The 24434-nt window shown below is 38.4% G+C and overlaps 2 protein-coding genes across 3 annotated transcripts in view; one reads left to right on the top strand and one right to left on the bottom strand.

Annotated features, from left to right (window-relative positions):
• Window positions 1-24434, bottom strand: part of PHF3 (PHD finger protein 3) — a 1103753-nt gene that overhangs the window by 209138 nt on the left and 870181 nt on the right. The gene's annotated exons all lie outside the window — the stretch shown is intronic.
• On the top strand, window positions 1879-22663 carry LOC102160776 (amine sulfotransferase-like). 2 transcript variants are annotated; one of them, XM_084958516.1, is made up of 5 exons: window positions 1879-1947; window positions 4488-4602; window positions 11118-11203; window positions 19538-19722; window positions 22191-22663. In XM_084958516.1, the coding sequence occupies exons 2-4, from the start codon at window positions 4587-4589 to the stop codon at window positions 19700-19702; spliced, it is 267 nt and encodes an 88-aa protein (XP_084814642.1). In that variant the 5' UTR covers window positions 1879-1947; window positions 4488-4586; the 3' UTR covers window positions 19703-19722; window positions 22191-22663. The 2 variants fall into 2 exon arrangements, 1 of the variants encoding a protein (XP_084814642.1); XR_300716.3 differs by lacking the exon at window positions 4488-4602.

Raw genomic sequence — 24434 nt, 5'->3', positions numbered from 1 at the left:
GAGTTAAAAAAAATGCACAACCTGAAAGTTGAGAGTTAAGTTATATTTGGGACACAACTAGGACTTAAGCCCAGGAGACAGCATCTCAGGTAGCCCTGAGAAACCCTCTGAGGCAGTGAGGGAGGAGCTAGGATATACAGGAGTTTTTGCAACAAAGGGCAGGTATCAGGAACAAAAGGGGCCTGGGCTCACTGAAATCATTCCTGTGATATGCACCTCAGCTATCAGGACCCCGTATCCTGAGTTTTCACAGTCTACACGACTCACTGGCTCTCACTCTTGGAGGTGACTGCATTCACAGATGATGTGACATTCTTTGATTTATCCTTAACTCCAGCCTGGTAGTGGTGTTTCAGATAGCTCTGAAATGCCACCCCAAAGAGGAAAAGGGAAATATCAGGATATGATAAAGGTGAGGGGGAGCTGCATGAAGCCATACACACATTTTATAAAATTTGCTGCTGATCCTGAAGGTCACAAGGAGCAGACATCACCGTGAAGGATTTTAGTGTTTTTCTAGATATGAGGGGATGCAAGAATTAGGCACATAAAATCTTCTCCTAAAAATACCTGACCATCTGAAGACCTCTTCTTCCAGTTCTCCCAGAGCACAGAGTGCCTCATTCCTGATTTTCACCCTGAGCTCTGCTCAGGGGATGCCGTGGGTCAGCAGCAGCAGTGGCTCATGATTTAATCCATGTAGAGGCTGATGGCAAGTGCCAAACTTCACAGTAGGTGAGGTGTATTAATGCATTTTTGACCGATGAAATTTTCAATGTACCATAGACTTAGTGGGATGTAACCCTATTGTAAATTGAGCAAGTTCTATACTTAATCTTCTAAAGAACATTCAGTAAACAAGGATGAAGTCAGTGGAAATTTAGGTATAAGCCAATTTTTAGTTTTTTAAACAAATATGAATTGCTGATTCTTTGGTATAGGATTTTTTTTTGTTTGTTTTCTTTTTTAGGGCTGCACCTGTGGCATATGAAAGTTCCCAGGCTAGGGGTCAGATCAGCTATAGCTGCAAGCCTATACCACAGCCACAGCAATGTGGGATCCAAACCGTGTCTGGCACCTACACCACAGCTCGAGGCAATGCCAGATCCTTAACCCACTGAGCAAGGCCAGGGATCAAACCCGCATCATCATGCATACTAGTCAGATTTGTTACCACTGAGCCACAATAGGAAATCCAGTATAGGAATTAAAGTTGTCCTGTTCTCCTTTTGTAGCCAAAACATGGCCTCTCTACACCAGTACCTATTAAGTCTCAGAGACAGAGATGTGGGTGAAGCAGAAAGAACAGCTTTATTGCTTTGCCAGGCAAAGGAGGCCACAGTTGGCTAATGCCTCAAAACAGTGTCCTGCCTTGAGAGGGGATAACAAGGGGTTTTATAGGTTTAGCTTGGAAGACAGGGATATTGATGAAGATGTCTACATTATTTTCCCTCCATAGGTCATTTCGGAGTCATCAAGTCTGGCGTCAGTCGGTCTGCTGACGGTTTCTTGTTGTCTTCGGGGTTATCATTCCTTGACATTTTCTCTGGAAAGAAGATTGCTTACAGGGAAGGGCTGTTAGGGGGTGTTCCAATTACAACAGAAAACACTAAGTGCAATAGAATTCTAACTAGAAAGTAACCATTAGTAAAAGAAAGCTATTAAGCAAGAAAGAGGTCACTTGTGAAAAGGCAGACACTATGTGCAATATAGCTCTAACTAGAAAGTAAACATTAATAATAAGTTAGTGGGCCATGACAGGACATGACATAACCTAATGGAGACTGTTTTAACTCGTTTTATTTTTTAGCTGTAGCAAAGTTTCCTAATCATTAACTCTTGTATCAGCCTTTTGACTGAGGGGAGGCCTGGGAGACTAAAGGAAAAGTTTTTTATTTCAAAACACAAGGACTCAGGAGCTTGTACATGGTTTCACTCTTGTACTTGGTGAGTATTTTCTAAGTTCTCTCTTTCTCCCTAGTACAACAAAAAAGTGTTTAGAACATTGCAAAATAACAAAATGAGATAGTAATGTTCTGTATTTGTACAGTGTCTTTTATCCTGAAGGTTTGCCAAGTACTTTGTAACTTGAAGAAGAAATCATTCTTTTTCTTAATTTTAAGATACCTCATTCTGAGATGAAATATTATCTTATGAGATACATCTATACAAAAAACATTTTAATGAAAGAAACATACTTTTGGGGAATTATGAGAACCAGATGACTATTTCTGACAAGAATTTTCAATGATCAGAGCACACTAGGCTCTTTTAGGTTTGTTTGTTTGTTTATTTTTGTCTTCTTAGGGCTGCACTGATGGCATATGGAAGTTTCCAGGCTAGGGGTCCAATTGGTGCCGCCTACACCACAGCCACAGCAATGCAGGATCCTCAACCCACTGAGTGGGGCCAGGGTTCAAACCTGCATCCTAACGGATACTAGACAGGTTCATTACTGCTGAGCCTTGACAGGAACTCCCCCTTTTAGTTTCTTGTAGAATGATATCTAAATTCTACTGGACAACTTATTTGAATTTCTCATCTTGAGTTAGAGATAAGTACCATTATTTGTCAGCAAAGTACTTTATAACACATTTTAGCAAAAATCAGCATCTACAAACTAACTCAAATAGGGAGCTCCATGAAGACTGCCCCAAAGAAGCATAAATAATATAAGATTTTATCATGAAAAATATCAATATATTTATAATATGTATAGTTCCCAAGGTTATAGAGGCCCTTAGATTGTACCAAGAATATTCATATACATTTCAAATCCTTTTAATCACAAATGAATCCTAAAATCCACAGCAGGCTAAAGCTCTGAAGACTGTGACCTCCTTTAGGAGAGAATAGGAGATAGTCTTATAGTTTGGGAGTGGAAAATAGGGTCCAAGATAAGGATCGTGGTAGGTGCAAGCTTGCATTTTTCAGAGCTGGCATTTAGTGGCCTGGTTCTGGTGGTCCTCCTTCTTTCTGGAATTCAGAGTGTTTCATCAGAAGATAACATCTTTCATTGGTTGGGGGTTTTCTTTCTGCCGAAGAGCTCAAAGTTATTGTTATATGTTCCTTGAGGAGGAACCAGGCCCTTGCCCTGAGGAAGAACCCGGCCTCTGCCCCAAGGCTGCACTATTGTTTCTTGACTGCCCTTCCCTTGTTTCTGCATCTCCTCCCTCCAAATCAGCAACTGTCTGAACCTACCCTTTGAAATTCAGGGCAGACCACGGAGGCTGAATGAGGCCCATTTCCTAAAAACCAGAAATGGGGGACACAGAAAGCTTTTGTGTCCAGGAGCCCCACAGGGCCCTGCTTGGTTACACAGTCTGCTGCACAGAGTGAAGGGGGGGCGGTGCAGGCTGTCCGAGATGAGAAGGAGAGTGTTCTAGGCTATTATCTGGCTCCTGCTGCTGCTTCTTTTTTTGCCACACCCTCAGCAGGCAGCAGTTCCTGGACCAGGGAAGGAAGCAGAGCCACAGCAGTGACAATACCAGGTTCTTAACCGCCGGAGCCCCAAGGGAACTCCTTGTTTTTTCTTTTTACCTGAAGAAAGGTGAGGAGGCATGGCAGGTTTTGAGATAATCTGACATACTCCAGAACAGTCACTATGGCTTCTGTGTGGAGAACAGCTAAAGTGGAGTTTAGGGTAGAAAGAAGGATGTAGTTGGCAGGAAATTGCAATAATTTAGGTGAAAATTTATAAAGCACCCACAAATGGTAAGTATTTTATTAAACATGTAAGTCTGTACACATTTCTTTCTTTCTTCCCTTTCTTTCATTCTTTCCTCTTCCTTCTTTTTCTGCCACACCCATGGCATGTGGAATTTCCTGGGCCAGGGATTGAACCCAAGCTGCACTGGTGATCTGAGCCACATCAGTGACAATACCAGATCCTTAACCCAGTGAGCTGCATGGGAACTCCCTAGGTCTTGCTTTAGCTCAAGTGTTTTGTTTTGTTTTTACTTTTTTGTCCCCCCCCATGGCATATGGTGTTCCTGGGACAGGGATCAGATTCAAGCCTTAGTTGCAATCTATGCCCTAAGTGCTCCAGAGATGCCTCTGATTCCCTTGTGCCACAGTGGGAACTCTTGGTTGGCTAGAGAGGGAATTAGGCTTGAAGGAAGACCTCAGCAGCATGCTGGTCCTCCAGGGCTAGGCTTGGGACAAAAGGACATCTCTACATAGTTTTGAGTTGATGCTACCAGGTTCTCAGGAATTTAGCTGAGAAGAATGAAAAGAATACTTGTTGATAACAGAAAGAGGAGACACACAGGGACAGACAGGTTAAGAGTGGAATGCTAAAGAACATTAGTGAGGTTCTTGTTCTCAGATTCATAAGAAAACTTAGAATGACTTTCTAGTTTCTGGTTCTATGAGCCTGATTCTAAATTGTTCCTGCTTTGCCAGGATTCCTGTGTTGACTGAAAAAATGGACAATCTAAAACTTGAGAGTTATGTGTTTTTTGTTTGTTTGTTTGTTTGTTTTCCAGCAAATATTCTGAAGGCTTCAAGCTCTGGAGACAGACTCTCAGATTGCTCTGAAGAACTGTCTGAAGAGATAAGGGAAGAGCCAGGATATATAGGAGGGGATGGCCACCAAAACTAGTTAGTTGGAATTTCCAAAAACTTACTGTTAATTAATGAAAACCAGCCTTCTCAAGTGAATGAATTTAGCACTTTTCTATGTATGGGAATATGCAAGAGTCTGGGCTCATTGAAATCATTCCTTTGATAGGCCCCTTAGCTCTCTGGGGCCAGTATCCTGTTCTTTCCCATCCTGCATCCTCAGGGTGGCTGCAGTGGCTGAGGGCTTGGCAGAAGATAACCCCTTTGTCTCCATCCTGAGTTCCCTCAGTGGATTGATGGCTGCAACAGCCTTTGTTTACTGATGTGGCAGGCAACACTTCCTTCACATATGTGTGTGAACTTATATTACCATCTTTCCTTGTCTTATACTCTCTAGGGTAAATTGAATAGGTATCTATTTCTTATAAACAAAAGCTAACAGAAATGATAACCATTCGTGTAACAGTCTTCTTGCGTTCATAATCATCTCTAAATCATTTTAGAGTATCAAATTTTGAAAAAGAATTTCACTCTCGGGAGTTCCCTGATGGCCTAATGAGTAAGGTTCCTGTGTTCTCACTGCTGTGGCTCTTGTTGCTGCTGCGTGGTACAGGTCTGATCCCTGACCCTGGGAACTTCCACATGCTGCCTGTGTGACAATCAACAACAACAAATAACAGCAACAACAATCTGAAATAAATGTTGCAATTCTCATTAAAAAAAAAAAAAAAAAAAAGAAAAGAAAGAATTTCACTCTCTAGTTCCTTAAGATGAACTAGATAACAACCCCAAACTCAGGTCCTATTGCACAGCACAGGAAACTATCCAATCTCTTGGGATAGAACATGATGGAAGATTGTATGAGAAAAAGAATAAATAAATAAATAAATATATACATATATATATAAAGTATATGTGTGTGTGTATATATATATTTATATATAAGTGGGTCACTATGCTGTACAGCAGAAATTGGCACAACACTGTAAATCAGCTATACTTTAAAAAAAAAAAAGTGTAGTGGATAAGAGCACAGGCTTAGGAGCCAGGCTGCATGAGTTCAAATGCCAGCTAAACCCTTTACTAGCTAGATAATTTTGCACAAATGATTCAACCCATTGGTCAGTTTCCACCTCTATAAAAAAGGAGATAACAATACTTGTTAAAGTTGTTGAGACAGTTAACTGGGTGAATACAGAAAGCCCTCAGATGATACCTGGTATGTAGTAAAGACATCATTTGATTGTTTGTTTTTTGTTTTGTCTTTTCTAGGGCTGCACCCTTGAGGCATAGGGAGATTCCCAGGCTAGGGGTCTAATCAGAGCTGTAGCTGCTGGCCCTAAGCCAGACCCACAGCAACTCGGGATCCAAGCCACGTCTGGACCTACACCACAGCTCATGGCAACGCCGGATCCTTAACCCACTGAGCAAGGCCAGGGATTGAACCCGCAATCTCATGGTTCCTAGTTGGATTTGTTAACTGCTGAGCCATGATGGGAACTCCGGCATCATCATTTGATAACAAAGCTATTTTTCTAGTTGATAAAAAATGCTCCAAGTGACTGCTATCATGGGTAGGTTAACTGCTATTTGTTAGGACAGCAGTATTTGCTGTTTAATAACTTAGACCCCTTAGAAATAGTTAGACAATGTCTACACTCTGTCAGCATATTTCAGTTAACAAAACTTTTTGTTAGCAGACAAACAAGCAGGCATAGCTTTTGAGTACCTATGCGGGAAAGATGTTGTGTTTGGTGCTGGGGAGGATAATAGTGACACTCAAGGAACTCAAAACTTACTCATGACTAGAATCTAAGCTCCATAAGGACTTAGATTACTTTTTTTTTTTTTTTCTTGTTAGGGCCGACCCTGTGGCATATGGATGTTCCCAGGCTAGGTGTCCAATCCTACACCACAGCCACAGCAACACAAGATCCCAGCTGCATTTGTGACCTACACTGCAGCTTGCGACAATGCCCAATCCTTAACTCACTGAGTGAGGCCAGGAATCCAGCCCACATCCTCATGGATACTACTTGGGTTCTTAACAAGCTGAGCCACAACAGGAACTCCCCAATTACTTTTTTTTTTTAACTGTTACATACCATCACCTAGAATATAGTTGGCATCCTATAGATATTTTTTGAATGAATGTATAAATGTTGAATAGATGAAAAATAATCACGGTTAATGAAAAGCAATTGGAGGCTTTCAAAGCTACAGAAGTATAACAACAGAGGGAATAGTTATAAATTCTCTTTTTTTTTTTTAGGGCTGCAGTTGCGGGCATATGAAAGTTCCCAGGCTAGGGGTCGAATCGGAGCTGCAGCCGCTGGCCTACACCAGAGATACAGCAACGCAGGATCCGAGCCACGTCTGTGACCTACACCACAGCTCATGGCAACGCCGGATCCTTAATCCACCGAGCGAGGCCAGGGATCGAACCTGCAACCTCATGGTTCCTAGTCAGATTCGTTAACCACTGTGCCACTAAGGGAACTCCTACTCTGTATTTTCTAAATATCATCAAATGTATCCATTTTTTCTTTTATGAATTCTGAGTTAGGTTTCATATTTGGACTGGCATTCAACACTTCAAACTTATTAAAAAATGCTTTTAAGTTTTGGTATTTTTATGATTTCATTAACTAATTTGGAGTTCATATTGGTTTTGCTTTTATTTTACCCAGTGGTTAACCAATTACCTCAACACTGTTAATCTGATAATCCATCCTCCCTGTTTGATCTGAAATTTCATATTTGTTTTAATTACATTACCATATAATTCTAATATTTATCTATTTAAATGTTATACTATTTGTAATATGTTTTAGTGAAAGTTTTGTTTTGAATTAATTAATAAATCCATATATTATGTTGTTCTGTTTCATTCCTTATATTTTTATCCTATCTTCATTATTAACATTTCTTTATAATTTAAAATTTTGTCTGCCTGTTATTAATAACAGTTTTTTTGGTTTTTTTTTGCATTTTCTAGGGCCACTCCAGCGGCATATGGAGGTTCTCAGGCTAGGGGTCTAATCGGAGCTGCTGCTGCCGGCCTACTCCAGAGCCACAGCAACGCCAGATCCAAGCCGCGTCTGTGACCTACACCACAGCTCACGGCGACACCAGATCCTTAACCCACTGAGCAAGGCCAGGGATCGAACCCAAAACCTCATGGTTCCTAGTCAGATTCATTAACCGCTGTGCCATGACAGAAACTCCAACAGCTGATTTTTGACCCACTTGTTATTTACTGTGGTCACAGATATTTGGTTTTATTTCTGACAGCTTCTTTCGAGCTCTTTGTTTTTCTCTGTCTAGATGAATAGAGATTTATTTTGGCATTATTTTTCTCTAATTATTTGCAGATTACAATGCTCTTTTTCATTCCATTAACTTATCTGTAAATGTTCAGAAATCAGCTACTTTTCTTTCTTTCTCAAAATTAAAAATAGCATCGTAAGAATTCCCTTATGGCAGAGTGGGTTAATGATCCCATGTTTTACTGCAGTGGCTGGGGTCACTGCTGTGATGAGGGTTGGATTCCAGGCCCAGGTAATTCTGGATGCCTGGCTGCAGCCCAAAAACCAAACAAACAAAAGAATAGCGTGCCTTATTTTCTTTTCAGGGCTGCATCCGTGGCATATGGAAGTTCCTAGGCTAGGGGTTAAATTGGAGCTACAGCTGCCAGCCTACACCACAGCCACATCAACGTGGGATCCAAGCCACATCTGTGACCTACACCGTAGCTCACAGCAATGCCAGATCCTCAACCCAGTGAGTGAGGCCAGGGGTCAAACCTGCAACCTCATGGATACTAGTTGGGTTTGTTACTGCTGAGCCACAATGGGAAAATTCATTTTCTTGGGGAGTTCCCGTCATGTTCCAGTGGAAATGAATCCGACTAGGAACCATGAGGTTTCGAGTTCAATCCCTGGCCTTGCCCAATGGGTTAAGGATCTGGTGTTGCTGTGGCTGTGGTGTAGGCTGGCGGCTACAGCTCCAATTAGACCCTTAGCCTGGGAACCTCCATATGCCATGGGTGCAGCCCTAAAAAGACAAAAAAAAAAAAAATTGTTTTCTTGGTATGCCCAGAAATTTTTTTAAAGTGCATGACTGGGGAGTTCCTATTGTGGCTCAGTGGTAATGACTTGACTATGTCCATAAGGATGAGAATTCCATCCCTGGCCTCACTTAGTGAGTAAAGGACCTGGCGTTGCCATGAGCTGTGGTGTAGGCTGGCAGCTGCAGCTCCGATTCGACCCCTAGACTGGGAACCTCCATATGCCTCGGGTATGGCCCTAAAAAGACAAAAGACAAAAATAAATACATACACAAATAAATAAAGGCTACAGTTGTTACCATTCTTTAGTTAATGTCGACCTTCTAGAACATCTGGATGACTTTGAAATTAGAGATGACCATGTGTCTTCATAGTTACATACCCCAAATCTGAGTGTCACCTGTTTCAATCTTCACTCTGGTTTGGTTACATATGTACAAATGAGCATCTATTTCTAGATATTGACAGCAACCCAACCAAAAATTAGAAAATCATTTAGGATCATGAAAAAAGTTCAACAAATCTGAAATCCCCACATAAAAGACCCAGTTGAAATGCATATATTGTCATTTCTGATAAAATGTATGAAAAAAAGCATATGATAAGTTAAGTGCAGATACATGGTAAACACTGACCTGTTGGCTTGGTTTGAGAATGGAAGAAAATATAATTAAAAACCCAGCAGGATTTTTGTTAGCAGGATCTCTCAGTCAGAACTAATATGCTTTTCAATAATTCTAATTACTTTGTATTTCCCTATAATAATAAAATAGTTTTGAACTAAAATAAATTGCCCTCAATCTTACATTCTAAAAACAGCTACTTTTTATATCATGCATTTTAGAATATAAGATTACTGGTACCATTGAAGCAATATTGTGTGGAGTGGTAAATGGGGCTCAAAGATACACTGGAGTCTAGGTTAATTCAAGAAATATCCCTGATGTTCTTGAAATGCTTCAGTCCCTCTCTTTTACCACCGACTTTGAAATTCATGATCTTATTTACTTTCCCCAAATTGACTTATCCCTGAATTTTTCTACCCTGTGAAATGTATCAAAATATTTGATATTTTTCCCCCTCCCTTAGATGTTGGTGGTATCACAGTTTGCTTGGTATCGGGTCAAGCACTGTAGTCTGTAAATGACTCTTTCCTTCCTCCTTAATCCTGCCTAAATGTTTAGAAAACCACACACCAGTCCAAGGCCCAGCCTGCAGATTCTTGCTCATCTTGGAGCAGAGATTAGCTAATCTCAAGATTCACTACACACTGTATCAATAATAGCCCAGAGATAAATCAGTTGAGTAGTGATTTTTGCAAGATTGTTAACCTCTCACATCCTTTAAAGAAATTCATGGTATATTCATGAACATAGGTGCAAAAATCCTAAACCCAATAAAAGCAAAACAAATCTATCAATGTTAAAAAAAAAAGTATGACAAAGATGATTTTATTTCAAGTCAAAGATTGATTTAAAATTTTATCAATGTAGTTCATCCACATTAATATTAGAATACAAAAGAAAGTGTGCATTATCATCTCAGTAGCTACAGAACAAGCATTCAATAAAGTCAGCAGCCATTCAGAACGGTAGCAGCAAAGAAGAAAAGAGAGCTTCTTTAACCTGGTGAACAAAATCTACCAAAAACTACAAATATCATATGCACTAGTGAAACATTTAAATTATTACTTTTAAAACCAGAAATAAGACAAGAATGCCTGCTGTCACTATTTTGATCAAGGTGGACAGGAAGACCTATGTTACACAATAAGAAAAAAAAGATGTGAATCTTTGAGCTCTTAATTTGTCTAGACTTCCAAAAGATAAAGCTTTTACAAAAGAGACTAAGGAGGGAGAAACAGAAGTAGAGAAAATTCTGGAAATGGATTTTATTTGAAGTAAGGAAAGTGGAGCTGCTGTTGTGGCACAGTGGAAAAAAAATCCTCCTAATATCCATGAGGATGCAGCTCCCATCCCTGGGCCTGCTCAGTGTGTCGGGGATCTGGCATTGCTGTGAGCTGTGGTTTATGTAGGTCACAGACTCGGCTCAGATCCTGTGTTGCTGTGGCTGTGGGTAGGCCAGCAGCTGCAGCTCTGATTCGATCCCTAGCCTGGGAACCTCCTATGTCATAGGTGAGGCCCTAAAAAAGCAAAGCAAAAAAAAAAAAAACAAAAACAAATTACAAGAAAGAGAGCAGGAGCTATAAGATTGATCTCAATCACCACAGCTTTTCAGAGTGCAAAAGTAACTAATAGCTTTTGATTTTATCTTTAATAATTTTAATAATTTCAATTTAATTATAAGTTAATAATTTTAGCTTAAGGGACAATACAAACAACCAAAAAACTTGAACAATTTTTTTGTTTTCCTCAGTATTTAAAAAAAGAAAACTTCCAAATAATTTTCAGATGGGTGGCATTACTACTGATATTTATAATTAAAAATTAATCTGGGATTGAAACAAGACTACTTATTTTTACAGGTACCATCTGGTCTCAGCAGATATTAAGCTTGATTTGTTTTGAGGGACATCATAACAGCACTGAAACAGGGGATGCACACCATAAGGTATGTCACAGAAATATTTTTAGAACTTTTGCACAAACAAAAACACTTTCATCAAATATTGCTCTCCATTTTTATTCATTAATATTCCTTTCAAAATGCAATTTTTTTTTTCTTTTGGGCTGGTGCACAGCACATGGAGTTCCTGGGCCAGGGATCAGATCTGTGTGGAGACCTATGCCACAGCTGGGGCAACCCCGGATCTCCCAACCCACTGTGCAGGATGAGGCGGGGACCCAACCCACGTCCCAGTGCCCCAGAGACGCTGCCAATACATTGCACCTGCCAATACATTGCATGACCACGAGAACACCCCAAATGTGATTATTATAATCATTCTGAGCCTGTTTTACACATTAAATATATATCCCAAAATATTAATATATAAATGAGTTGGGTTACCACACACATTGTTTGCAATGTAACTATGTAATGTACAGCAAAATTTCTTTTACATATATTATGTTTTAATAGTTTATTAAGTTTTTCTTTAATGGCTATACAACATTGAATGTTTATTGATAGGTAGGTTGCAGCAAATGCACTTATCATATTGCAATATATTTTCTTATAGATTTTGTACATTCTTGTTCTAGGGAAGTAGTTCTCTAAAAATAAAGTTTTTAGGTTAAAAGGCCCAAATATTTGTGTTGGTAGATATTATCTCCTTACCTTAAAAAATCTATCACCTTACAATTTATCAAATAGTGTAAAAGAATGCTTTTTCCCTCACACACTCATTGGAATTTTTAATCTTTGCTAAAGTGCTAGGAGAAAAAAAAAAATCTCATTCTTGAGTATGTAGTCCTTTGGGTTTCAGGAAATTTGAGCATCTTTTAATTCTATTTATTTATTTATATTAAAATTATTTTTTCTATTATAGTTGATTTACAATGTTCTGTCAATTTCTGCTTGTCCATCTTTTTATGTATATTTTGGTCCTTTAAATATCCTTTATATTCTTTGCCAGTTTTTCTTTAGGTTTTTTTTGTTTGTTTTTTTTGTCGTTTGTCCTTTTAGGGCTGCACCTGCGGCATATGCACCTTCCCAGGCTAGGGGTCTAATTGGAGCTGCTGCTGCCGGCCTACGCCAGAGCCACAGCAACGCCAGATCCAAGCCACGTCTGTGACCTACACCACAGCTCATGGCAACGCCAGATCCTTAACCCGCTGAGCAAAGCCAGGTATTGAACCCTCAACCTCATGGTTCCTAGTCGGATTCATTTCTGCCATGCCACGACAGGAGCTCCCTAGTTTGTTCTTTATTTACTGTTTTGTAGAAGAATTTATATGGGTAAATATTTTCTCATTTAGTAATTTTCCTTTAAAAATGATTGAATACTTTTGATTTTATATAACCAACCTATCAATCTTTCCTTCATAACTTCTAGCTTGCTAAGAAGATGCTTCTCCACCCCAAAGAATTTGCAAACATTTTCGAGCTTTTTTCTAATTAATTTTGTTACTTTAATAGCTAATTATAAATTATATCTGATACTGCAAGTGATTTGAAATATGACTATTGCCTGATACTTTGCCAAGAAGTTTGGCCAATTGACCCAATATGATTTGTTTAAGCCTTTATTCTTCCCCTTTTATTTTGATGTCTACATTTTGGTATAATATGTTTCTATAATTCCTCCCTCTGATACTATATTCTTTATTTCAAAAATTGGTAGATCTATTTAATATGTGGAAGTCATTATTGCTTTAAATATTATAGCCGATAAGGCAAATTCTCATGAACTTTATTTATTATGTAATATATTAACTCACCTTGATATTAAGATACTGATTGGTATTCATTAAATGCATAGATTAGCATATCATTAGCATTGCAATATTCCAACATTCCATCCTTCATCATTCTATTGCTATTTATCAGTCTACTTTCATGTTCACAAAATGTGCTCTGTTGCTCTTTGTATGCTTCTTATACATTTTTCCTGAATTTCCAGTTTCTAAAAATTTTTATAGCTACTGTGATCTGGAATTTTTTTAAGGTATTTTCTGTTTACTTATTAGAGTTTTTAAGAAATGGCATTGCTTTTGCTATAGTATTATCTTTTGTTAATCTCTCTATTAGCTTGACTGATATTCCCTATAGTCTCTGGAATATATTTCATCCTAAAAAATGATAAATTTTATTTTCCTTTACTTTCTAATATTTGTACTTCTTTTTTTGCTGCAGTGATTTGCAGAGCAAATAGAATAATAGAGATCATGACAAAAATTTTTGTCTTGTCCTTGACAATTTAGCAATTTCAGTATTTTTTTCCTTGGTTTATGTTTTGTTTTGTCTTGCTGTTGATTTTTGAGGCCTATAATGCTGAGAAATACTTTTTTCTTGTTCTTAGATTACTTAGGAGTTTTTGTTTTTGTTTTTGTTTTTTGTCTTTTTGCTATTTCTTTGGGCCGCTCCCGCGGCATATGGAGGTTCCCAGGCTAGGGGTCAAATCGGAGCTGTAGCCGCCAGCCTACGCCAGAGCCACAGCAACGCGGGATCCAAGCCGCGTCTGCAACCTACACCACAGCTCATGGCAACGCCGGATCATTAACCCACTGAGCAAGGGCAGGGACCAAACCCGCAACCTCATGGTTCCTAGTAGGATTCGTTAACCACTGCGCCACGACGGGAACTCCTACTTAGGAGTTTTACTTGTCTTTTTCTTTTTTGCTATTCAGAAAAGGTATAATTACATAAAATGCCTTCTTTGGCAATTTTGAAGGTACAATGTCCTCCCCACCACCTTTTAATCCATAGTGAAATGAAATTCACTAATAATTTAACAATGTTATATTTCTGGAATAAATCTTACTTGATTATAAAAGTTAACACCCAAAAATAGAATTGCAAAGTCACAAAGTACAAAGCTATTCAACTTTTAAAGATAATGCTCTCTTATTTTAAATAAAGCAGTTGTACCAGTTTATGCTATAACCAGTAATGTAGACATTATTATTTTACTCCTAGTAATTTTTCTGGTCAGACTCTTTTCTTTTTTTTTGGTCTTTTTAGGGCCATACCTATGGCATATGGAAGTTCCTAGGCTAGGGGTTGAATTGGAGCTGGCCTACGCCACAGCCACAGCAATGAAGGATCTGAGCTGAGTCTATAATCTACACTGCAGCTAAGGGCAATGCCAGATCCTTAACCCACTGAACGAGGCCAGGGATCCAACCTGCTTTCTCATGGATACCAGTCGGATTCGTTACCACTGAACCACAATGGGAACTCCTTTCCAGACTTTTTAATTTTTATCAATTTGGTAACTCTAAAATTGTATCTCCAGCTGATCTTAATTTGCATTTCCCTAATCAGTAATGAGACTAAACACTTTTTCAGATGTTTGTTGGCCATAACTGTTTCTTTCTTTTTCTTTTTTTTGGTTTGCTTTTTTAGTCCTGCACCTGTTGCATTCCCAGGCTAGGGGTCCAATCAGAGCTGAAGTTGCTGGCCTACACCACAGCCACAGCAACGTGGGATCTGACTCACATCTGTGACCTATACCACAGCTGCCAGCAATGCTGGATCCTTGACCCATGGAGAGAGGCCAGGAATTGAATGCATATCTTCATGGATACTAATTGGGTCTTTAACCTGCTGAGCCACAGTGGGAACTGCATTTTTTCCCGTACCTTAGATATTTCTTTTTGTTTGTTTGTTTGTTTTTTAGGGCTGCACCCATGGCATATTGAGGTTCCCAGGCTGGTGTCTAATCAGAGCTACTGCTAACCAGGCTACACAAGAGCCACAGGCACGCCAGATCTGACCCAAGATTGTAGAACTACACCGCAGCTCACCGCAATGCTGGATCCTTAACCCACTGAGCAAGGCCAGGGATTGAACCCTCAACCTCATGGTTCCTAGTCAGATTTTTTTCTGCTGTGCCACAACAGGAACTCCAGATATTTCTTTTTTTTTTTTTTAGGTTTTTATTTTTTCAATTATAATTGATTTATGTTGTTCTCTCAATTTCTGCTGTATAGCAAAGTGACCCAGTCAAACACACATATACCCATTCTTTTCCTCACATTATCCATTTTGTTCCATCACAAGTGACTGGATATAGTTCCCTGTGCTATACAGAGGGATCTCATTGCTTATCCACTCCAAATGCAGTAGTTTGCATTTACTAACCCCAAACTCCCAGTCCATTCCACTCCCTTCCCTTCCTCCTTGGCAACCATAAGTCTATTCTCCAAGTCCATGAGTTTGTTTCTTTTCTGTAGAAAAGTTCATTTGTGCCATATATTAGATTCCAGATATAAGTGATATCATATGATATTTGTCTTTCTCTTCCTGGCTTTCTTAGTATGAGTGTCTCTAGTTTCATCCATGTTGCTGCAAATGGCATTATTTTGTTCTTTTTTATGGCTGAGTAGTATTCCATTGTGTATATGTACCACTTCTTAATCCATTCCTCTATCAATGGATATTTAGGCTGTTTCCATATGTGGTTCTAAAAAGAAAAGAAAAGAAATACAGACATACCTGAATGCCTAAGTGTAGTAATCTTTGGAGACTGAAAGGATACTGTGGGAAAGGAGAGGGGTGCTCATTGTCTTGCATAAAGAATAGTTTACTATTTTGTGGACTATGGCTCAGAATTACAGATACAGATGGTGATAAGTAGTAATTAGTGGAATGACTCATATGGTGAAGAATGATCCAAGAGAGAACTTTAGAAAAACATATTTTTCCAAAGTGACTGCACCATTTTGTATTCCCACCAGATGTGCCAAGTGTTGCCAGTTTCTTCACATCTTTATCAAGACTTGTTATTTTCCATTTTTGTTTTTATTTAGTTTCTTTTTTAATAATAGTTACTCTGGAGTTCCCGTCGTGGTGCAGTGGTTAAGGAATCTGACTAGGAACCATGAGGTTTCCGTTTCGGTCCCTGCCCTTGCTCAATGGGTTAAGGATCCGGCGTTGCCCTGAGCTGTGGTGTAGGTTGCAGACGCTGCTCGGATCCTGCGTTGCTGTGGCTCTGGCGTAGGCTGGCGGCTACAGTTCCGATTGGACCCCTAGCCTGGGAACCTCCATATGCCGTGGGTGCGGCCCAAAGAAATAGCAAAAAGACCAAAAATAAATAAATAAATAATAGTCACTCTGTAGGTGAGAGTGGTGTCGTTTTTGATTTGTATGAAACTAATGATAAGTGACGTTGAGTATCTTTTCATGTTCTTATTGACTTTATATATTTTCTTTGGAGATATATGTTTCATTCTGATCCATTTTGGTTAATTTTTGTATGTTGTGTGAGTAGGAGGCCAATTTTTTTTCTTTTGCATGTAGATGTCCTGTTGTCTTAACACTGTTTATTGCAAAGGCTGCCCTTTTCACATTGTATGGTCTTGGTTCCACTGTCAAAATTCATTTGCTCATACACGGGAAGGTTTCTATCAGGGTCGTCTATTCTGCTCTATTACACAGTTTGAGTTTACACCACTATCACACTGTTTTGATAGCCGAGGCTTTGTAGTAGGTTTTGAAATCAGAAACTCTGATACCTTTATTTTTATTTTGCAAGATTGTTTTGGCTTTTTGAATTCCCTTGAATTTTAGAATGAATTTTTTTCTATGTGCAAAAATATGGGATATTGACAGGGATTGCATTGTTCTGTAGATTATTTGGGGTAGTACTGCCATTTTTATGTTATTATGTCTCCCAATTCATGAATATGAATATTCCAGTTATTTGGATTTTCTTTAATGTTTGGCAATGTTTTGTAGTTTTTAGTACATAAATCTTTCACCTTCTGGCCTATGTTTATTAATAATTATTTTATCCTTTTAAAGTCAATTGTAAATGCAATTTTTTTTTTTTTTTTGTCTTTTGTCTTTTTGTTGTTGCTATTTCTTGGGCCGCTCCCGCGGCATATGGAGGTTCCCAGGCTAGGGGTCCAATCGGAGCTGTAGCCACCGGCCTACGCCAGAGCCACAGCAACGCGGGATCCAAGCCGTGTCTGCAACCTACACCACAGCTCACGGCAACGCCGGATCCTTAACCCACTGAGCAAGGGCAGGGACCGAACCCGCAACCTCATGGTTCCTAGTCGGATTCGTTAACCACTGCGCCACGACGGGAACTCCTGTAAATGCAATTTTTAAAAATTTCCCTTGGGGAGTTCCTACTGTGGTGCAGTGGTTAATGAATCCGTCTAGGAACCATGAGGTTGTGGGTTCAATCCCTGGTCTCGCTCAGTGGGTTAAGGATCCAGTGTTGCCATGAACTGTGGTGTAGGTCGCAGACATGGCTTGGATCTGGCATTGCTGTGGCTGTGACATAGGCCAGCAGCAACAGCTCCGATTAGACCCCCAGCCTGAGAACCTCCATATGCCTCAGGTGAGGCCCTAGAAAGACAAAAAAAAAAAAAAAAAAAAAAAGAAAAAATTCCCTTTGGATTGTTCATGGATTGTTAGTATATAGAAATGCAAACGATTTTTGTGCATTGGTTTTGTATTGTGCAAAGAGGCATAATTTATTCATTAATTCTCAGGGTTTGTGTGTGTGTGTGTGTGTGTGTGTGTGTAATCTTTAGGGTTTTCTTTGTGTAAAATCATGTCAATGAATAGGGATCATTTAATTCTTCCTTTCCAATTTATATGCCTCATATTTCTTGTTCTTGCTAAATTGCCCTGGATAGGACATACAGTACAATGCTAAATAAAAATGGCAATCTTAGTCTTTTTTTTCCCCCTGTCTTTTGTCTTTTTAGGACTACACCCATGGCATATGGAGGTTACCAGGCTAGGGGTCTAATCAGAGCTATAGCTGCTGGCCTACACCACAGCCAAAGCAATGTGGGATCCAACCCATCTCTGTGACCTATACCACAGCTCATGGCAATGCCAGATCCTTAACCCACTGAGCTAGGGATCGAACCTGTGAACTCATGGATACTAGTCGGGTTCATTAACCTCTGAGCCATGACAGGAACTCTGACACTCTTAGTCTTTTTTTTTTTTTTTTTTTTTTGTCTTTTGTCTTTTTTTGTTGTTGTTGTTGTTGTTATTGTTGCTATTTCTTGGGCCACTCCCGCGGCATATGGAGGTTCCCAGGCTAGGGGTTGAATCGGAGCTGCAGCCACCGGCCTACGCCAGAGCCACAGCAACTCGGGATCCGAGCCGCATCTGCAACCTACACCACAGCTCACGGCAACGCCAGATCGTTAACCCACTGAGCAAGGGCAGGGACCAAACCAGCAACCTCATGGTTCCTAGTAGGATTCATTAACCACTGCGCCACGACGGGAACTCCTGACACTCTTAGTCTTGATTGAGTATCTAAGCTTTGTTCCTAATCATCCTAGAAAATCTTTAGTTTTTTTTTTTTTTTTTTTTTTTTACTATAGAGTATGATATTAGTAGTAGGTATTTCATTTATGATCTTTTTATGTTGAGGTCGTTTCCTTCTAATCTTCCTTTGTTTAGTGTTTATTTTTTCTGAGAAAATGTTGGATATTGTCAAATGATTTTTGTGCATCAATCGAATTGATCATGGGATCTCTTTTTCTTTATCCTGTACACAAAATATTACATGAATTAATTATCATATATTGAACTATGTTTGCAACCCAAGAGTACATCCTGGGTTGCTGAATATATCTCCTAGTTCAGCAATGTGTTGCTGAATTTATTGGCTAGTTTTTTGTCAAGGATTTTTGTATCTTTTCTTAAGTGATATTGGTCTTTTCTTATACTGTATTTTTGGCTTCAAATCAAAACAATGCTAGCCTTATAGAATGAGTTTGAGAGTACTCTTCCTCTTCAATTTTTTGTAAGAATATGAGGAGAACTCTTAATTCTTCTTTAAATGTTTGGTAGGAGTCACCAGCTAAGACATCTAAACCTGAACTCTTCTTTCTTATATTTGATTAATTGCTCTACTCTTTTCATCATTAAATTGTGGGTACTTTACAAGCACAGATAGCCTGTTATTGTTCTCTTAACCTTCTCTAGCACCTAGCACAGTTTCTGAAACACATGTTGGTTCTATGAGTGAATTAAGGAGATATACCTATAAAGCTAAACAGACAGAAGCTCTAACAAAGCTGACAACCCAAATACTCATTTTCTTTCTTTCTTTCTTTTTTTCTTGGAGAATTCAGGTTTATTACACCAGCGGGCTTAGAGGAGATCGCTCTCCAGAGTCTGAGCCCCAAATACTCATTTTCATAGGAGTAAGAAAGAAATGCATCAGTGTCATACTTGAGAATTAGAATAAGCTTAAAGTTTAGTTTTCCAAAATGTGATAAAGATGCTGGGCTGTAACTCCTGCATTCATTATAGGCTGAATAGTTTTTTTTTTTTTAATATTTATTATTCTTTTAGGATATCAGAACTTCTGTGCTTAAAATCATCAGTTTTCTTGTGAAAGAACTGAATGAAGACAACATGGACGCTGTTGTAAACCAGGCAACATTTCAGAACATGAAGCTTCATCTGCAAGCTAATTATGTTTGTGTTCTGAAACAAAATCAGGGCAATAACAAATGAGGAAAATTTCCTGAGCAAAGGTAAGGTTCAGTGGTTTATAGAAGCAAAGGTTTTGAGAGTTCTCCTATGTCCTTGGCCCTATCCTAAGCAACAAGTGCTTCTAGCCTGTCTCTCCAAGTACCACCTTTTGAGCCATAGACAGAATCAAAGATACTAACTGAAGATGGCCCTGAAAAATATACCAGGAAATAGAACAGTCCTTTAGAATAGAGCCTGACACTTAAACATGACTAATAAATGTTAGGTTCCTTCCTTCTGGCCCATGTGAAACTACTCTTTAAAATTTGTTTGCAAGTCTTATTAGAAAGCACAATTGCCTGATTATCTTTATTCTTCTAGAAAATTCTGTATGTAAGTTAACATGTATTTTATTGTAAGGGAGAGTTTTGGATTACTGTTAATTCCTAATGTGTTAGATTTCTTCATTGTAAAAAGTAGATTGAGGAGTTCCCGTCATGGCGCAGTGGAAACAATCCAACTAGGAACCATGAGGTTTCAGGTTCAATCCCTGGCCTCATTCAGTGGGTTAAGGATCCAGTTTGCCATGAGCTGTGGTGTATGTCACTGATGCAGCTTGGATCTGGCATTGCTGTGGCTGTAGCATAGGCCAGCAGTCTTAGCTCCAATTGGACCCCTAGCCTGGAACCTCCGTATGCTGTGGGTAAAGCCCTAAAAAAAGACAAAAATAAAAATAAAAATAAAAAAAAGTAGATTGATACTTCAGTAACCCAATCAGCTATGAATTCAAGTATTCAGTGATACGAAATAAGTTTTTTGGTGCTTCTGTGACATTCCAGAAATATATTAAGAATAAATACATTTTCTTACTGGAACTCCTTGAGTTCAAGATTTTAATTTAATCTTTTAATGTACATCATTCTAAAATGTAATTTGTAGGAGTTCTCTTGTGGTGCAGTGGGTAAGGATCCAGCATTGTCACTGCTGCAGCCCAGGTCATTGCTGTGGCACAGGTTTGATCCCTGGCCCAGGAATTTTCATAGGCCATGGGTGCAGCCAAAAAAAAACCCCAGGTAATTTGTACTTCTTTATGTTATTTACATTTTATCTTGTAATGTACTCATTACTTACTATTATAATGACTGATATTGATAAATTATTATTACATAAAGATCTTATTGAACTTGCTCTCTCTCTATATATAAATATATATATACACATATACATATATATATATATAAATATATATATACATATATATATTTATATATATGTATATATATATATATATATATTTGGTCTTTTTAGGGCCACACTCCTGGCATGGAAGTTCCCAGGCTAGGGGTTGACTCAGAGCTGCAGCTGCTGGCCTACGTCACAGCCATAGCAATGCCAGACCCAAGCTGTGTCTGTGACATACACCACAGCTCATGGCAGTGCCAGATCCTTAACCCACTGATTGAGGCCAGGGATCAAACCCGTGTTCTCATGGATACTAGTCAGATTCATTACTGCTAACCCATAATGGGAACTTGATACTGATGTTTTTAAAAATAGTGTTTCTTCTTATGTCTCATTTATTATCAACTTTTATTTCTCATTGCTAAAGTCAATTAGACATAATCTTTTCTTTTTTCTTTTTTCTTTTTTTTTTTGTCTTTTTGCCTTTTCTAGGGCTGCTGCCATGTCATATGGAGGTTCCCAGGCTAGGGGTCTAATCGGAGCTGTAGCCACCAGCCTACACCAGAGCCACAGCAATGTGGGATCTGAGCCGCATCTGCAACCTACACCACAGCTCACGACAACGCGGGATCCTTAACCCATTGAGCAAGGCCAGGGATCGAACCCGTAACCTCATGGTTCCTAGTCGGATTCGTTAACCACTGTTCCATGATAGGAACTCCAGACATAATCACTTCTCATGCTCTCAACCTTGTTAAGTGTTCCAATGTCAATAATAATGTTTACACAAGAGAATCTGATGGTTGTAGATGCCAAATAATTAATCTAAGTTGGCTTAGGATGGTTTCAAATTTCCACCAAGTAAAACTGCATCGGTGGATGCCTAGAACACTCCAGTGACCTTGACTCCATTACTTGAAAATCTCTGGATCTTATTTTTTCAATTTTAAAAATGAAGAAATACTTATCTTGAAGGGTTGTGTTACAAATTATATTATATGATAGCTGTAGTTTGCCAGGCATGGTGTCTGGTTGTTAGTAAAATATATTTAAGTCTTAATATATTTTAGTTTGTTTCTCCTTCTAAGGGAAAGTTGTAATTTAATGGTAGTGGTTGGTAGAAGTCTAATAGATAAGGACGTGGACCATAACTCTATTTTCTGTGTTACTAAATCCTCAATTTGTTTCCTAGCCCATCCTCATGTAAGGAAAAGTGAAGTATTAAACTCCGTGGAGAACTAACACATACTTAGCTGACTGAAAAGAGAATAAAGTGCTTTGGAGGAAGCTTTTGCCCCAATAGTGTTATCTTCTCACTCAGGTGCCATCCATGTGCTTGTCCCTCCAGGTACCATCAGAGACTGGAAGCATCACTTGACTGTGGACCAAATGAAGTATTTGAGAGAATATTCCAAAGGGAGATGAAAGATTTTCCTTTGAAGTTCATCTGGGATACAAATGAGGAGTAGAATCAGTACAAAAAAATCATATAAAAATCTGCTAACTAGAGAGCATATTTTAATATACAACACTAATTTGTGATTCTTATTGGAATGTTAATTATAAAATTTTGTTGATAAACAAAATGAGTAAACCATGCTTAGGTTAGCTGCCATGAATTTGAAGAAATTTTGAAATTTCAGAAATTAAAATGATTTGGGAGACAGTCTGCATTGACAGTCTATATGATAAAAAGAAAGACTGAAAGCATGCCACATAAATTATAAATGTCTTGAGAGAATTTTCTCTGTGTGTATTTATTCTTTATCTACAATTAAATTTATGATTAAATAAAGATTAAAATTCCTTTCACTCCTCTAACTAAACTTTAATTCTTTGTTTTAAAATCGATGTGAATGTTGAAATAGAGAAATCAGATGTAAACACAGGCATCAATTAATAATTTACCAGGCCACAAAACTTACAAAAAAGATCAAAGTTCAAAGATGACTTGATCATCTAATGGCTTAAACGTTTAACTATCTGGATAAAAAAAATAGTTGTACCTGTGACATATCACTCACTAAAATACTTCCACATGTATTTAACAGTTAAACATTTAAGATGAAATAATTTTGAATATCTAGAAAAATAGAGGTGAATCTGTTTATAATTCCCAAATGAAGAAAAATTTGTAAAGCATAAAAGCAGTAGAAGAAATTTAAAAGCGTAAAATTAGTAGTATATTTACAATAATAAACATTTCAAGGCAACGTCATCCATATCAGCCAACACATGGAAACAACTCACTGTCCAGTTAGAATAAAATAAGTAAATTGTGGTATTTCATATAAGAAAACAATATATAGCAGTAAGAATGTATGATTACAACTACATGGAAAACATACTGAATCCCAGAAACATACTATTGAGTGGACAACCAGCCAGGCTCTTATTGCATGATTTTTTACATAAGATTGAAAAATAGGTAAAGTTAATTTATTGCTTTAGGAGGAGAGCATACCGTTGAGGGATGGTGTAGTAACTGGTCAAGTAAATAGAAAATTCCTGAGGTTTAGGTAAGATTCAGTTTCTTGATCTTAGTGCTGTTTCCATAAGTATGGTCACTTTGTGAATAACCAATGCTTTGTGCATTTATGATCTGTGATTTTTTTGGCATTTTGTCATTTATTAAGAAATTTTTGAAATAATTCATAACTATGAAAACTTTCTATATGGCCAGGTAAGCAAAAGGCAAATTTTTGGCAAAAGTAGAAGGCAAAAGGAGAAGATAGCACATGAATTCATAATTACAAATTTTACAAACTGGGGAATGTTCAATGTTCAAGAAAGTTGGGCGAAATTAATGTTCTCATATAAATTGTGGAAAGGAAACTCAGTTCAAATTTTCCTCATAGCAATTTCATCCGGGATTTATATATATTTTTAGCATTTGCTCCCTCCCACCAAGACTGTTTTTAGTTCAGCATGATTGCAGTTATACACAATGTTCAAATGACCTCAGTTCAAACAACAGAGATAAGCTGCTATTTTTCTTTTTTTTAAAGGGCCACACCTGTGGCATATGGAGGTTCCCAAGCTAGGGGCTGAATTGGAACTGCACCTGCCGGTCTTCAGCACAGCCACAGCAATGCCAGATCCGAGCCACGTCTGTGACCTACACCACAGCTCATGGAAAAGACGGATCCTTAACCCACTGAGCGAGGCCAGAGATCAAAGCCCGAATCTTTATGGAAACTGGTTGGATTCATTTCTGCTGCACCACAAACGGGAACTCTGAAAATCATAATTTTTATGTCTTAATTGTTTTTACTGGTTTTTCCCATTAAAGCGTGGAATGCTCCCAACATACTATATTCTTCCTACTCAGGTGATGATGTCATAACCTAACTTTTAATGATGATTTATATTCAAGTTTCTCGTCATAACTACCCATCTAACTGCTGTAATTGACCAGATACAGAGGCCATCCTCTAATTCTGAAAATTTTGGCTTGTCTATCTTTCAATTATAGCCATAAAACCCAACTAACACTTTTTAAGCTTCGAATGCATTTGCAGGGCAATATGGTTCTTAAGTGAGAGTCACAGCTTATTAATAAACTAGCTAGTCCAAGTACATTATTAATGGC

Source organism: Sus scrofa, chromosome 1 (assembly GCF_054392235.1).
Source record: "Sus scrofa isolate SSC_HxYL_T2T_F1_AM1 chromosome 1, Sscrofa_HxYL_maternal_Yorkshire_Landrace_v2.0, whole genome shotgun sequence".
Lineage (NCBI taxonomy): Eukaryota > Metazoa > Chordata > Mammalia > Artiodactyla > Suidae > Sus > Sus scrofa.
Note: the sequence above shows the minus strand (reverse complement) of the source record. Positions and strands in the feature narration are given on the sequence as shown.

Excerpts from the sequence above, each read along its gene's own strand:
- LOC102160776 (XM_084958516.1), top strand. Across the intron at positions 11,204-19,537 it reads CAGGGGATGCACACCATAAG|GATATCAGAACTTCTGTGCT; the intron begins GTATGTCACAGA and ends TTATTCTTTTAG.